Source organism: Galeopterus variegatus, unplaced genomic scaffold, assembly GCF_000696425.1.
Source record: "Galeopterus variegatus unplaced genomic scaffold, G_variegatus-3.0.2 Scaffold297, whole genome shotgun sequence".
Taxonomy (NCBI): domain Eukaryota; kingdom Metazoa; phylum Chordata; class Mammalia; order Dermoptera; family Cynocephalidae; genus Galeopterus; species Galeopterus variegatus.
This window is the reverse complement of record NW_007726408.1, coordinates 180931-197292: the sequence shown is the minus strand read 5'-3', so window position 1 is coordinate 197292 and position 16362 is coordinate 180931. Positions and strand designations below refer to the sequence as shown.

General features: G+C 34.9%; 1 protein-coding gene across 1 annotated transcript in view; it reads left to right on the top strand.

The window, feature by feature from the left end:
- Positions 1–14165, top strand: part of LRRK2 (leucine-rich repeat kinase 2) — a 136051-nt gene extending 121886 nt beyond the window's left edge. Inside the window, exons 45-51 of the mRNA XM_008567142.1 lie at positions 573–766; positions 2812–2884; positions 4117–4301; positions 8218–8370; positions 9674–9886; positions 11792–11859; positions 12405–14165. Coding sequence (XP_008565364.1) covers positions 573–766; positions 2812–2884; positions 4117–4301; positions 8218–8370; positions 9674–9886; positions 11792–11859; positions 12405–12523 — 1005 coding nt within the window. The 3' untranslated portion in view covers positions 12524–14165. The remainder of the gene's footprint in view (positions 1–572; positions 767–2811; positions 2885–4116; positions 4302–8217; positions 8371–9673; positions 9887–11791; positions 11860–12404) is intronic.
- The last annotated feature ends 2197 nt before the right edge of the window (positions 14166–16362 follow it).

Sequence of the window (16362 nt, the reverse complement as noted above, 5' to 3'; positions counted from 1 at the left end):
CAGTGGTCTGTTTGGTCTGTCTGGGAATTGCTTTACTGGTACAGATCTGTCACAAACCCTGCAGCTTTGTGCTGAATCTTGGTAAGTCTTCTGACTTTGTTCTGTTTTTCAAGATTGCTTTGGGGCCAGCCCGGTGGCGCACTGTTACAGTGTGCCGCTTGGGAGCGCGGCGGCGCTCCCGCCAAGGGTTCGGATCCCACATACAGACCGGTTCCCGCTCACTGGCTGAGCGAGGTGCGGGCACAACACCGAGGGTTGCGATCCCGTTGCTGGTCCCGGTCCGGTATGGGCGCGACACTGAGGGTTGCAATCCGTTGCTGGACACGAAAAAAGACAAAAAAAAAAAAAAAAAAAAATAATTTCCAAATTCTAATTTTAGTTTCACATGCATTATACATAGGCAAAAAGTGTTTGCGCTTAACTCATTTATTGTTGAAAATTAAATAAATTTGGCATTGTTTTAAGAAAGTAAAAAGAGCGAAGTATGTTAATAACAGACTATTTTTATTCTATACACATTCTGGTAACTTAAGTTAAAATCAAGTTATTTAGAGTGTATTTTTTTTTAACAGGAAGTTATTGATAGTAGAATATTGTGCTTAGCCTTGGTGCATCTTCCTGTTGAAAAGGAAAGCTGGATCGTGTCTGGGACACAGTCTGGTGCTCTCCTGGTCATCAATACTGAAGATGGGAAAAAGAGACATACCCTTGAAAAGATGACCGATTCTGTTACTTGTCTGTATTGCAATTCCTTTTCCAAGCAAAGGTACATGTATTAGTCAACTTTTTGTCGTTAATAATAGTATACCTGAAACTGGATAATTTATAAGAAAATTAAATTTATTTCTTACAGTTTTGGAGGCTGAGAACCCCAAGGTCCAGGGAACACATCTGTTGAGGGCCCTTTTCTTGGTGGGAACTCTCTGCAGAGTCCCGTGGCAATGCAGGGCATCTCATACCTGGGGCTGGGTGAGAGCATGTCTACATGCTCACTCGCCCTCCTTATAGAGCCACAAGTCTACTCCCTGATAACCCATGAAACAATTAACCCATTAATCCATGAATGGATTATAATGGGGCCATAGCCCACATGATCCAGTCAGCTCTTAAAGGCCCTTACCTTTCAAATACCATAGGTGGATTAAACTCGAATGTGAGCATTGGGTGACATTCATGCCATAGCAGTACAGTAGTGAATTTGACCATTGGGGAAAAAATTACATACCTTTTAGATGACTTAACTGTGTGCAAAATTGTTATTGCATTAGCAAAGATGGCTCATTTTAAACCTGTTTTCATTTGTTTGCATATATTAAAGGGAATCGTGGGAGACCACAAAGATATTCGTTATTTTTCTGTATACAGATCTAGCCGAGGCAGTTATAAAATAAGTCAACCCTTTATTCAGGCCCACCAGCCCTACTCCTGTTATGACCTCAGCTGTGTCTTTATCTATTTACTTCTCCTCATGTCAGTGCATCTTTGTGGAGCCTCTCATTCATTCTTTCTTTGAATATATATATACATATATATTATAAATATATAATATATATCTATGTCAGTATGTGCCAGGTTTAACCATATCAGCTATTTAACTACCAAATTGGAAAAGAATTCAATAAATTAATAAATTGTTAATATATGAAAATGACTTAATCCTTATCAGTTGCAGAGATCTTATCCCAAAGAAATTTATCTAAATGGTAGAATTTCAGGTGGAAATCATAGGTTGGTTGCTCTTATATTTGAGATAAGGATGATTTCCAGGAGCCATTAAGATTATACCCCATATACTTTTCAGGTTTAAGTCCACATTGGAAAAAAGTATCAGAAAAGTGTGAAACCTGAATTTTTGGTAGCTGAAATATAAACTCTACTGGCATTTTTGGAGTTCAAATTATTTGGTTATTGTCAAAGAAATATTTCACTGGATGGAATTAAACAGTCAAGGAAGACTTTATTCCAAGCTATCTTAATAGGGAAGAGATCTCCCAAAGAGTAGTGGGGAAGAGAGTCGGGGGAGGGGATTCTCAGTGTGATTAGGCCATCTGTGTTTGCTAATTGTCCCTTACTGAAGTCAAGCTCCTGCCCTCCCACAGAGACTGGGAGGTAGGGGTACTATCTTTCTTAATGATTATATTTCAAAGGGGTGGCTCCCAGGTCCTTGAGAAAGACATTCCTGAGTTGTAAAACTGGAAAGAAGCTGGGAAATGATTTACATTTTAAAGGGCAGAGAAAGAATTTATAATTGCAAGTTTTCTTTCTTTTTTTTATTTTAATTTAATTTTATTTTGTCAATATACAATGAGGTTGATTATTGTGTCCCTTTACCAAAACCTCCCTCCCTCTTCCCTCTCCCTGCTCCCTCCCAATAACCTCATATCTGTTTGCTTGTTGTATCAACTTCAAGGAATTGTAATTGTTGTGTCTTTTCCCTCCCCCCCCCAGTTTATTTGTGTATTTATTTATTTATTTTTAGCTCCCACAAATAAGTGAGAACATATGATATTTCTCTTTCTGTGCCTGACTTAATATAATTCCCTCTAGGTCCATCCATGTCGTTGCAAATGGTAGTATTTCATTCTCTTTTATAGCAGAATAGTATTCCATTGTGTAAATATACCACATTTTCTGTATCCACTCATCTGGTGATAATTGCAAGTTTTCTAAAGTAAATGCTCTAAAAGGGAGGTTAGGGGCCTATAGTTGGGAAGGAAACTGTAAAGTTTAGTCAAGATGGGGAGAACACTGAGGCTTTCTTAGTCAAAATAAATATTCTATTTATAACAATTTTAGCATTTTTCCTTTTAGCAAGCAAAAAAATTTCCTTTTGGTGGGAACTGCTGATGGCAGCTTAGCGATTTTTGAAGACAGAACTGTTAAGGTAAATCTTTTTTTACAAAATTTATTTCAATTGACATATTGTAATTGTATATATTTATGGGTACAATCTGATGTTTTGATACATATATATGTTGTATAATGATTGGGTTAGGGTAGTTAGTGTATCCATCACCACATACATTTATCATTTCTTTGTGGTGAGAACATTCAAAAGCCTCTCCTCTAGCTATAATGTAATATACAACACTTACTGATAACCATAGTCACCTTACTGTGCAGTAAAACACCAGAACTTATTCCTTCTATCTAATTGAATTTTGTACCCATTGTCCAACCTCTCCCTATTCTCCTTTCCTTCCTTCCTTCCCCATTTATGTGCCTGTCTTGCTTCACTTAGCATAATGTCCTCCAGGTTCATCCATGTTGCTGCAAATGACAGGATTTCTTTCTTTTTTATGGCTGAATAGTATTCCATTATGAATATATATCACATTTTAAAAAATTCATTTATCCATTGTTGGACATTTAGGTTGATTCCATATCTTGGCTATTGCAAATAGTTTTGCAGTAAACATCAGAGTGCAGAAATGTCTTAGATATACTGATTTCATTTCCTTTGGATTTATACCCAGTCATGAGGTTGCTGCATCATATGATAGTTCTATTTTTAATTTTTTGAGGAATCTACATACTGTTTTGCATAATGGCTGTACTAGTTTACACTCTCATTAGAAATGGAAATAACTCAGTTTGTACCTAAGTGAAGCAGATAATTTCTTAGGAATATATTGTGGAAAAGACAAAGGATATGTAACTTTTAAGTCTGGCCTGCATTAGCATTTTCTTAAGAATTGAATAAATAATTTAACTTTGTTCTTCAGATCCTCATTTAGTCATTAAAACATCTATTCCTTCATTTATCCATTCATCTGTGGTTCCATCTATTTATTAAACTTCCTACTCATTTATAATCCTTGTTATCAAAAGTCATATTATCTAATGACACACGGAGAAATAGAATATAATCCTTAGGTTATTTCTTGTACAATGTTTGCATGGAGAAGTGAAGAGATTGGTTATAAGAATAATTTTTTGAATACTTCCTTCATTGAATACTGATTTTATAGGACCTTTGAAAAGTGTGTCTGATTTTTTAATTTTAATATCTCTAATGATTTAAGATAGAAAGTAGCTTTTAGAAAGCACACATCTTATGGTATTTCATGCTGCAGATACTCAATATGCTTAGTGTGTTTTCTCTTTTTGGCAAAGTGTAAAGGAGCTGCTCCTTTGAAGATACTAAATATAGGAGATGTCAGCACGCCACTGATGTGTTTGAGTGAATCCATGAATTCAACTGAAAAAAATATAATGTGGGGAGGATGTGGCACGAAGATTTTCTCATTTTCTAGTGATTTCACCATTCAGAAACTCATTGAGACAAGGACAAATCAGCTGTAAGTTATTTTCTGTCTATGCAACTAATTTACCATTTTGTTCATATTTATTCTTTATAATCATATCTATAATGTTGATAATCTGTGATGATGATCTTTTAAAATGCATCACTTATTTTTCCATTATAAAGTTAAACATTCATTATAGAAAATTTAGAAAATTCCAGAAAACAGAGGGACATTAAAATATCATCCAGCCTAAACACTTGGGATAAAATATGTAAACTCATTGTGATCTTAGTAGTATTTATCAATCTTGATTTTTAACAATTTCATTATCTTTGTTTCAAATTAGTCATATGCAGTTGGAAGGCAATCAGCTGAATATTTTACTCAATCCATGGATTTTATATATACAGTTTTGGATAATTTCCTTTAAATTTTGATTGTAGGAAACACAGACTACAGTAATAAAGTCCTTTCTAAATTTGATGATTATATGGATGTCCACTCTACAACCAAGTTAGTGATACTAGTTTCAAACAAGAACAAAACAAAATATAAACTTCATCTCAAGTTGTTGTGTCAGTTTTGAAGTTTTTTTAACCAAATCATTGCACTTGGTTCTTATCTACTGCATTCTTCTAAGATAAGCTGTGTAGGGTAGTAGGTAAGAGCATAAACCATAGTTCGGATATTAGCTTTACCATTTATTGGTTTGGGGCAGGAACCTTTCAGATCTTCAGTCCTCTCATACCTGAGGATTGTAATATACTCTATCTCAAAGAGGTGTTTGGAAGATTAAAAAAGAAAATTAATATAAGGTGATTAACATAATGCCTAGCACCTGGTAAGCTCTCAATAAATGTTAACTATTATTACGATTATCATTAGCTTTGAGTCACAAATCCCTGTCTCAGGGAGTATCCTAGTTACCCAATATTTATCTAATTACTGAGGATCAACATGGGAATAGTCCTTGATTCCTTAGTCCTTTGCTTTCTTTATCCACTTGACACCCCTGACTGTCTTTCAAATCCTTGGACTCACGGTTCTCACAGTTGCTATCATGGGCCAGACTGTCATTCATCCTCTATGTCCATGTTAACAACAGCCTCTTTCTACCCAGTTCTCGACCTCTGATTATGTGCCCTGAAATTCTTTCTCAGCATCATAGACAGAAGGACCCTTCTAAAATGCAAATCAATCTGCCACTCTCCTGCTTAAAACTATCAGTGGCATCCCATTGTCCTTTGCATGAAGTTCAGATTCCTTAAGGTAGCCTACTACACCCTTCATAATTTAGTCCTTGCTTACCTGTCTAGATTTATGGTTTTGCAACTTCCTTGCCCCCTCTGTGCTTTAACCAAACGAATTGTCTCAGTTCTCAAAGACAATCTTTTCTCTTTCACCCCAGCCTTTGAAGGTGGTTTTCTCTTTGCCTGGATGACTATTGTGCTCTCTGTCAATTTCAGTCCACATGCCACTTCCCTGAGTGGCAGTCCCTGATCCCACCTGTGCAAGCTAGTTTCCTTATATTTGTGCTTCCATTGCATGTGTTGTTTCTCTCACAGCAGCTATCACGTTTTTATAATTGCTTCTCTGTATTGGCTGTGCATTAGCATCTGCTAGGTAGCTGAAAATAATCTGATGCCTGAACCCGGGTTCTACCCCCCAAATCAATTAAATCAGACCATGGGATGATGGGGCCCTGGCTTTAGTTGTTTTTTTTTTTTTTTTTTTTTTTTATGCTCTCAGGTGATTTTGAAGTGTGGTCAGGGGAAGATACACTGCAATATATTTTAAGTCCTCACAGATGAGGATTTTTCTTTTCTGTCTTGTTCACAGATTTGTTTCCTAGCATGTGGTAAATGCTTGGATAAACTCATTCTCATTCTGTAATTTCCACTTTTAATCCAACTATATAGCCTGAAAACCTTTAAAAAGAAAGGAACTCGGGCCGGCCCGGTGGCGCACTGCGCTAGTGCGCCGCTTGAGAAGCGCGGCGGCGCTCCCACCGAGGGTTCAGATCCCACATACAGACCGGTTCCCGCTCACTGGCTGAGCGAGGCGCGGGGGCAACACCAAGGGTTGCGATCCCGTTGCCGGTCCTGGTCCGGTACGGGGGCGACACTGAGGGTTGCGATCCGTTGCCGGACACGGAAAAAGACAAAAAAAAAAAAAAAAAAAAAGGAACTTGACTTCTTTTATGGGATCATGACACTCAAGCAACCCCTTAAAACTCGTATAATATTTGGAGTATAGATGTTTTGCTAGTGAACATCCATAAATATGAGGCTCTCAAAGATGTTCATCTCCCCAAAGAGATTATGACCCAGTTTCTTAAACACTTGGAAATATTTGCTGTCTTCTGAAAAAGTGTTTCCTGTTGGCTTGGTCTCTTCCCCACTAAACAGACATATCACTGATCAGGGGCTGCTTCATTATCACGACCCTCCTCATCACCAACAAACACTGACTGAGAGCTGTATCAGATAGTGAACGATGACTGCCTTTGGAGCCAGAAGACTCCACAGGACTCATTTTAAGTCTTGGGTCTGCAACATATTGGTCATGTGGCCTCAAGCAAATTATTTAGTATTTGTGAATCTTTATATAATTACACACATTGAGGTTTATCCTATTTTATAAGTCTTTTTTTTCTTAAGGATCAAGCAAGGTAACACACTAAAGTATTTTATAAATTTTAAAACTTTATGCGAAACTTGGAACTATCTTCTATTAACTATAGCAAACATCCAGGAAGGAATTATCTTAAACATAGTGGCTCTCTGGCAACACATCATCCTTTTACCTCCCTTGCAGAATAGAAAAAAAAAAAAGGTGAAGAAAAAAGGTGATATACTAGTGATTGTTATATCCCTGTGCTGTTTTCAGGTCATCTATTGGAGTTGATTACCGATTACCGTTTTAACTGTTTTTACTTTTTCCTCAGTGTTCATTCATCCCGTTTATTCTTCATCCATCTGTCCTTCTGTCCATCCACTTAACAGACTGCCTGATATGTCAGGGTACTTATTTACCATAAGTCTTTACTGAATTGTGGGTCTATAGAAAAATACATGGTCTTTATTCTTAAATTACACTTACAGTCTAGTGTGAGGGACACACTAATATATAGAATTTTATATTTAATAAAGTCTATAATATTACTGTTAGACCAGTGGGGAAAAGGGAATGGTTGGTCTGTTTTGATAGGTCAGGGAAGAATTCCAGAGGAGCTGACATTTAAGGTAAGCTTCAAAGGCTAAGTAGGAGTTTGCCATGCAGACGGGGCATATGGCAGCCAATCTGTTTGTGAAATATGTACAATGCCAAATGTCTTAGGTTGGAAGGGAGATATTTTTTAAATGTTTGCATTTTTCTTTGTTTTCAAAGGGAGAAGATAGCAAGCAATTTACTTTCTATTTACGTTTGGATGATACGGATTTTTTTTTTTTTCTCGTAACTTGACTGGCTTGTGTTGATGCAAAGATAACCCTTGCTTTAACATTTGAAGACGATACACTAAAATTTATTTCAACATTTTATGTTTTATAGCTCTATGTGTACATTCTAACCCCAAATTTTCCAAGCATTCATGACAACAAGAATTTTATGGCAACATCCAAAAGTTATTATCATGATATTTCTTTTAGAAATTAAGATACAGTATAAAGGTCTGTGAAGAACTAGATGCAACTGAAATTAAAACTAAAACAAGAAATAAACATTAGTCATAATCTTTAATTGGTTTTTTTATAAAGTGAAATCAATATAAAGTAACCAAAAGTAAGTAAAGTTCTAAAGTAAGTTGTGTATTCAATTCAGAATGGTAGGGGAGAATATAAAATAATTGCAACCATCTAGCTTAATTTTTTTTAAAAGTCAATTTTTTGCATGCATTAAGAACTAATATAAAGTTGCATTACATGACACACAAAAAATAGTGGTGACATTCTTCTTTTCCCCATAGGTTTTCTTATACAGCTTTCAGCGATTCCAACATCATAGCAGTGGTGGTAGACGCGGCTCTCTATATTGCTAAGAAAAATAGTCCTGTTGTGGAAGTGTGGGATAAGAAAACTGAAAAACTCTGCGAGCTGATAGACTGTGTGCACTTTTTAAAGTAAATTCATTGGTTTTTTATTTTATGCCTGTGAGAGCTGTCTTTACACTTTTGATTTCACAAAGGGAGGAACTATGACCTAATTTTCTTCCTTTCTGTCTCTAAATAGAAAATAAAAATAAATACACACAGAAACAAAATTGTTCATGCTTTTTAGAACCATCTCTTGGTATCCAGCAAATTTCATTTTGAGAAAATAGAAGAATAGGAGCATAACGTATATGTAGTTTCTTCAAGGTGTTACAAAGAATATTCTCTAATGAAAAAATAGTGCATTGTTGAAAGTGACCATACTGAATTCACTGCTGGCTGTAATGTAGTAGTATAATCGGTCTATGGGCCTAAGGATGCTCTGCTGTAAAGAAAAAAGTCACAAAATAATAGGAAAATATCGGGGTGGGAAACCTACTGCACTGACCGATGCACTAAGGAGGAAGGGTCAAGACTCCAGAATGGGAGATCAGTGCTTCATCTGATACAGCCAGTGAAAGACTAATCTCTGACTCCACACCAAGCACGTCCTTTATGTGCTGGTCCTGAGGAACAGGATAATTGCCACACTTATTTGGTAGCTGCTTTACGTTTGTGTTTTGTTTTGATTTTAGTGTATAGATTGGTTATACTCTGGAGAATGTTTTTAGATTATACACTATATCCATAAAATGAAACTTCAAAGTTTAATTTCCTAAAATCGTTTTACAGGGTTTTTTTTGGATTGTGAGGAGATTTATGTTCAGAAGAGCTAACAGTTCTGCTTGATAAAGGGTCCCTTACCTCCTGAAGTTCCAAAATGATTAGGATTCTTTTATTTCTGGACACCTCATTTTTTGGCTTGAATTAGACTATTTATTGCCTCAAATAAAAAATGCAGTGATTTGTATTGATATCTTTTACATACAAATTATTATAATTTTTTTCCTATGTAACTTTGAGGCTTCATGGAAAGTTTTTGCAACTAACTTTTTTCCCCTTTATATTGGGCAAATTTATACTATTTTTTACTGGATTAGATAGCTTTGTTATTTATAAAAATTGTGTCCATTTTATTTATTTCAGAATTTCTTGAAGTGGAGGAGCTATTGTTATACTATCTTGATAATTTATGCTTCTAGTAGAGAAATGTGGCTATTTGGCTTTCTGTATTTAGCAAAGTTAGTCTTGTACAATTTTAATGATACATAATGTATATTGTCATATGTTCATAACTTAAAATGTTATATATGTATACATATGTATAGACACAGCTATTTTCTTTCTTAACTGTTGATAAAATTATTAATGCATACTTTCTTTATGGTTCTAGGGAGGTAATGATAAAGATAAACAAGGAATCAAAACACAAAATGTCTTATTCTGGGAGAGTGAAAACTCTCTGCCTTCAGAAGAACACGGCTCTCTGGATAGGGACTGGAGGAGGCCATATTTTACTCTTTGATCTTTCAACTCGTCGAGTTATACGTATAATTTACAACTTTTGTGATTCGGTTAGAGTCATGATGACAGCACAGTTAGGCAAGTTGCTTTCCTTTAGATATTTTTTCTTATTCTCTAAGACTATAAAGATATGCCTCTATTTTAAAGTTTCCTGTTTGCTTTTCAATGTCATTCAGAGTGTCCTGGAAGTCCACACAATGAAACATAGGACTGGGATAAATTTTGAATATGGTCATTAAAGAAATGGAGGGTGTAGATACTCTCAGTCCTATAAGATAAACAGATTACTGCACCTGAGCACTCAATTTGGATCTTACTTGCTTTTTCCCCTCATTTATACCTAAGGCAAAAATGTAAAATACATAGTGTTGAGTATATTTCAGTTTTTAATCAAAGAAATTAAAGTAAATGTTTATTTTGATTGTAGTTTAAGGCTCCCACCCTTGTTAAAGAATCCTATTTGGTTTTTCATTCTGTAAACAAATTTATATTCTTGTAATATATGAGTATGCTCAATTCTACAATCTACAAATATTGACAAATCATGATAAGTTTTACTCAAGCTTTTATGTCTTTTCTTGCTTCTACTTTTCTATTTAAATATGAAGAAATCATGATAGCAGGTGAAATGTATTTCCTATATAAATACATTTCAATGTCTTCCTTTGGTAAATAATTTGATTTAGAAAGTAATAATATCATATATACAAAGTTGATCACAAAAGTAACACTATGGGGTTTAGTTCTGTAAAACTTAGAGTTTACATAATTTTAGCAAATAAGTAATAAAATGCTTGACCATGGTAAAGAAAACTTTTGCAAGAATTTATTAAGAGGGAGCAGGTGTTTCTCCCACACCCTCACCCTTTTTTCTTTTATGGATGTCAGAGTTGCTCAGAAGGAGTTAGAGTGAAATGCTCCTAGGGATTGTTAACTATGAGGATATGTGTCCACACAAACAGCAGTAGGTCAGGGTGGGTTGTCTCCCTAGTCTTATTCTACCAAGGTTGTTACATTCTCTAATTTAATTTGTATGTACTTTGGGACCCAGATGGTTGTTCATGACTGAAATTGTAGTGGGATTTCAGTGAGTTATGATTGATTTTAAAATGAAGATCATTTTAAACATAGTCTACAAGGTGCTGCATGATCTAGCTTCACTCTACCCCTCCAGCCTCCTTCACTGGCCACATGCCTCCCAGATCCTTCTGGTCTGAAAGAGCATCCAGTCCCTCTTAATCCATCGCTGTGCTTCACTCATCCTGCTGCAGGGACTTGCATGTGCTGTTTCTTTCTTTGCTTGTCAAAACCTCAGAGAAGTCAGCACTGATTAGGTCAAAGTTTCATCTTTTGGCTCTCATAACACCTCTCTTGCATAGCATTGATCATAGCTATGATTTATTTTCATTAATGTCAATTTCTTCACTAGAACATAAACTCCACATGGGTTGGGTCTGCGTGCTTTTGTTTACCCCTGTATTCCCAGGACTTAGCCGTGGTCCTAGTGCATAGAAGACTTTTGGGGAATATTTGTTGAATAAATTAGCGAGTGACTTGAGAAAAAAACAAGATATTGTGACATCGCCAGTGAATCCATCCATCCAACTCTCCATCCAAATGCTCCACATTTGTGCCTTATAGTATCCAAAACATTTTAAACACATTATGTAACTTAATATTATAAATTTGGGGGGAGGGTAATGAAATAATATTAAACCTATTTTACAGAGAGTTTAAGCTGTTTTCTCAGATTCACATAATTAAGAGTTGCAGTACAGGGTAGATCACAGATTTTCTTACTTTAAAAAAGTTGATGGTCTTGGAGAGTTTTTTTTTCAATATGTCTGAAGTGCTTCCTAAAAAATAGAATTATAAATTCAGTATCAAGGTATTTGTGTCTTAAAACATGAAAAACTATACTTTTTGAAGTCCAGTTTATTATATTGCTTTAACAGAAAACTTCTATATTTTGTTTTGATAAAGGAAGCCTTAAAAATGTGATGCTGGTTTTGGGGTACAACTGGAAAAGTACTGAAGGTACACAACACCAAAAAGGTAACAATTAATAGGATGCTATATTCTAAATGCTGCAATTGCATGAATGCAATCATATTATGTTTTATTAATTTATGATAAATATTATATATGATATAATACTTTCAGCAAATTTAATTAGTAGTTTCTTTATAGTGTAAATAGACAGATTTTCAAAATTAATTTTCAGTGATTTAATAGTATTACATATTAATTTTTCAGATGAAGTAGAGATATCAACCACTGTAGCTCAAATTTAAACTAAATGTGAATATTTTTTCTTACAACTTACCTATATCTATAGGAGGTCTAATTTTGAACAGTGTTTGATAAAGCTCCATTTCTTTTAGAAAATGAAATATTAGCTTATTAGATGTCCATACTCTTCTTGAAATTTAGTAATTTCTACAATATAAACATTTTCCAATTATAGTTTTTTATAAATTGAAATAATTTAGTACATTATTTATAGCTGTATTTATATATACATTTGTCTAAGTGAATTAAATATAAATTAACCAAATTGAAGTCTTTGAAACCTGATTTCAATTTTTTCTTTTTTTTAGAGATACAATCTTGCTTATCTGTTTGGGACATCAATCTTCCACATGAAGTGCAAAATTTAGAAAAACACATTGAAGTGAGAAGAGAATTAGCTGAAAAAATGAGAAAAAATATCTGTTGAATAAGAGGGATATAGGAAATTTTTGGTTTTAGACGGGAAAATTATTCTCTTCTTGTAAATATTTCTTTAAAAATGTTTACATTGAAAAGAGTACTTCCACTTTTTGAGCTAGCTCGTGTATATGAAGGAATGTTTATATGTTTCATTTTTAACTTAAATATATGTAAAAATAATTATCCGTGAAACTATGTTTTAAAGAACTATTTAAAATACATTATATTTCCCATATATTCTAATTAATTTTGTGAATTAGTTAATGAAAATAAATGTATAAAGTACTCAATTGCAGTACTCATACTAAAATTTACAGAGTAGATAATTTTTATTTTGTTGTCCATAATGAAAGTAAATTTTATTTTAAATTTTGTGCTAAAACCAGAACTGTTTCTTGCTTACTTTCTAGAGATTCTGCAAGGTAGAATAAAATATTAGGACAGTGCCCCATATAATACATTCCTTCTAGGATTGCTATTAAATGTACTATCATATGCGCTTGTAAATAGTCAAATGTATTTGCACTTACAAAGCCCTTGGTTGAAATGTGAGTTCTCTTTGTTGCTGATGCAAACAGTGTAGCTCACACAGCTTCACTCCATCTCAAAGAAAACTCCAGTAAAAGTGCTTATGAAAAAACACGACATGTCAAAGTTTCATATCCAGAAAGACACAGTCACTCTCTCTTTTCCTACTTTTCAACTCTATCTTTGAAGGTGGATACCCTGAAATTTGTATAATTGGTGTAAATACAATGTTCAGTCCTTTGAGTGATATTTTTGTTTTTATTTTGATTCTCAGTGGTAAGCCAGGTCACTGGCTACTTGTTTCCTAATCTGCTTTGCTCGAATACTTCTACTTATATTTTCTCTTAATTTGTAACCCTGTACATTCTACTTTATTCAGGTAGAAACTCTATTTTCAGAATTATAAAATTCCACAATTCCCACCAAAACCATGAGGACAGATATGTAGCACTCTTCAGTTTGCTGAAGGAAAAATGAGCTTTAGCTATGGTGGGTAAAAATACCTGCTAACCTAATCTTCTAAATCATACCTAAATTGTTTAAGTATCTTCCCACAGTAGGAGTATCAATGCCAAGTACATGTGTAATAATTTCAGTGTCATTTCTGCTTTAGGAAAAATACTTTTGGTAAATCCATTGACCCTGGCTGATATTCATCATTTCAAACAATTTCCTATGATAGGACAAATAGGCTAGTTAATATTTTCAGAACTAACTGGCATTTTATTGTATGAATATAACATATTTAATATAGTAATATAATTAAATAAAATTTTATTAAATTTCTTTATATTTAGGGTGATCAAATTCTTAACTCTGAAAGACTTTCCATTTTTCAAAGGGACCTATGATTTAATTTGCTATGTAGCTAACAAAAAAAATTTATAAATGATGGAGCCCTGTGTTCCTGTGATCTCTCTCATAGTACTTTGTACGTAATGAAAAAATGTTTTTGGTCTGAGGTTGGTTGAATCCACAGATGCGGAACCCTCATATATGAAGGGACTTGAACATCCACAGATTTTGATATTGTGGTGGTCCTGGAACCAATTCTCCATGAATATAGAGGGCCGACTGTACTCATATATGCAATTTTTTTATCAAAGATAATTATGGAAAAATATGTAAATGAACATTGTATTTAAATGGAATAATAAACATTTTTAAAAGCATGATTATGAATTTTAAAACTTTGTGATAGTGTTTTACTTTTTACATATTGGTCTGTAATCCATCTGGTATGAAACCTTGTATTAATCTGTGTATGGAACATTTGACTATAGGAAGGTGCTAACTAAAGATTTTTCTTGAGGATTTATGAAATATTTAAATTTAATTTTCTATAATACAAATATAATACAGATTTTATCCCAGGATAAAATCTGATGGGCATGATATATTCTATTTTCAAGTTCTCATAAAAACTTTCTGTTAAGTAGAATTGTTCCATCTTGAGTACTGTAACAAAAAATAAGACTTCGGAATGACTGATATATACAAAAAAATAGACACCATCATTTCATGTCTTTCCTTATTAGAGCCCTAAAATAAGCTGCTAATCATTGTCAAAACATAGGCACTTTATCTTAAAAGAAAATATTCTTCTGGGGAAGATTTGAACAAAAGAAGAGGAGTTTCTCTGAATCTAACTAACATTGAAGAGCATTCTATTGATTATGTGTGAATTATTTTAACTAAAACGCAACTTATTTTTCATTAAGACAGTGAAACAAACATATTGATAAAAAGCAGAAGTAGCAAAAAAGATTGTGAATTTTCCTAAATTAAAGATGAACATACAAATGTTCAGACATAGAGGAGAGATAGCGTTCAAAATCCTTGGGAATTTGCTTCTTTATGTTGTCCATCACTTTAGATAGTGTAAGACCTGACCTGGGATGTTGAATGCTGTTCATGGAGACTCAGCAGCAATGCAGTGAAACCTTAAGCCATGCCAACTCAGGAGAAATAGTAATCCTCATTTTCCATTCTGGCCGGTTTCCCAGCCAGGGTGCCATTGTTTCCAATAACAATTCCAAAATCTGATTGCTTAAAGGTACATAGGTGCAGTGCTTGGTTCTTTCCAATTTGTCAAGGCATTTAGAATGTTCCTAGCATCTTGGTTTTCAATCAAGAGGCACAGAGGCACCTGGCCCAAAGGCCTGCTGTCTCAGCACACTCTGGGTGGGTGAGCAGAGGCCTGGGGGTTCTCCTCATGTGCTATACTCCCCCCACCCCGATTTCCAGCTTTGCCAGAAATCTGCTTGAAGGAGTCTTAGCCTAAGACAATAAGTGGGGGGAGGTAAGGACTATTAGCATCTGGGTCACGGGGCTGCTGCTTGGCCTCCATGAGAATTCACTGTCCTATGGTTATCAGGGGCTGGAAAACTAGACTTTAGGGAGTACATTATGTGTAGCATTCTGACCTGGTCTTCACCACATGTGCCCACTGGAACACCACCAAGAGGGGGTTGTTATTTATTTATGAAAATACCAAACAGTGTGATAAATACTCTATTAGAAGTATTATGGGTACAGAAAGTGGAGGATCTGGGAGGATCACAAAAATTGCTAATATTTATTTATTTATTTATTTATTTTTTTGTCTTTTGTCTTTTTCCGTGTCCGGCAACGGATCGCAACCCTCAGTGTTGCCCCCGTACCGGACCAGGGACCGGCAACGGGATCACAACCCTCGGCATTGCTCCCGTGCCTCGCTCAGCCAGTGAGCGGGAACCGGTCCGTATGTGGGATCCGAACCCTTGGGCGGGAGCGCCGCCGCGCTTCCCAAGCGGCGCACTATCCAGTGCGCCACCGGGCCGGCCCAAAATTGCTAATATTTAAAGACGAATAAGCAATCGAGAATATTTTAAGTATTTGTAAGAACTTCGCATTTCTAGACATCTTACAACTAATGTATATAGGAGACACAAGAGACTGAATTTGCAAGAGAAATATATATTTATGTATTAATACAGCATTTTACAATGAAATGAGAGATTATAAAGCTAATGAGCTTTCTCTGAGGAGGTGGCTGTTAGGATAAAATGGGGAGAGAGATTTCAGACACCAAGTTAATCTCATAGGCTATGTGATCATAAAAGGAATCTATGACTTTATGTGTATGTACATTATATGACAAGAGATTTTCCCTATCTCGTTACAAAATGAGCCCAAAGTAATCAACTCAAAGGATTTGCTAACATGATAAAAGTGAAAAAAGGGTACACAGTAGAAATGTAATTTACTGTAATGGAGGTTTAGTGAATAAAATGTTTGCAAGCTGATTTCTCATGTTGGCACTGTTTTGATTTCCTG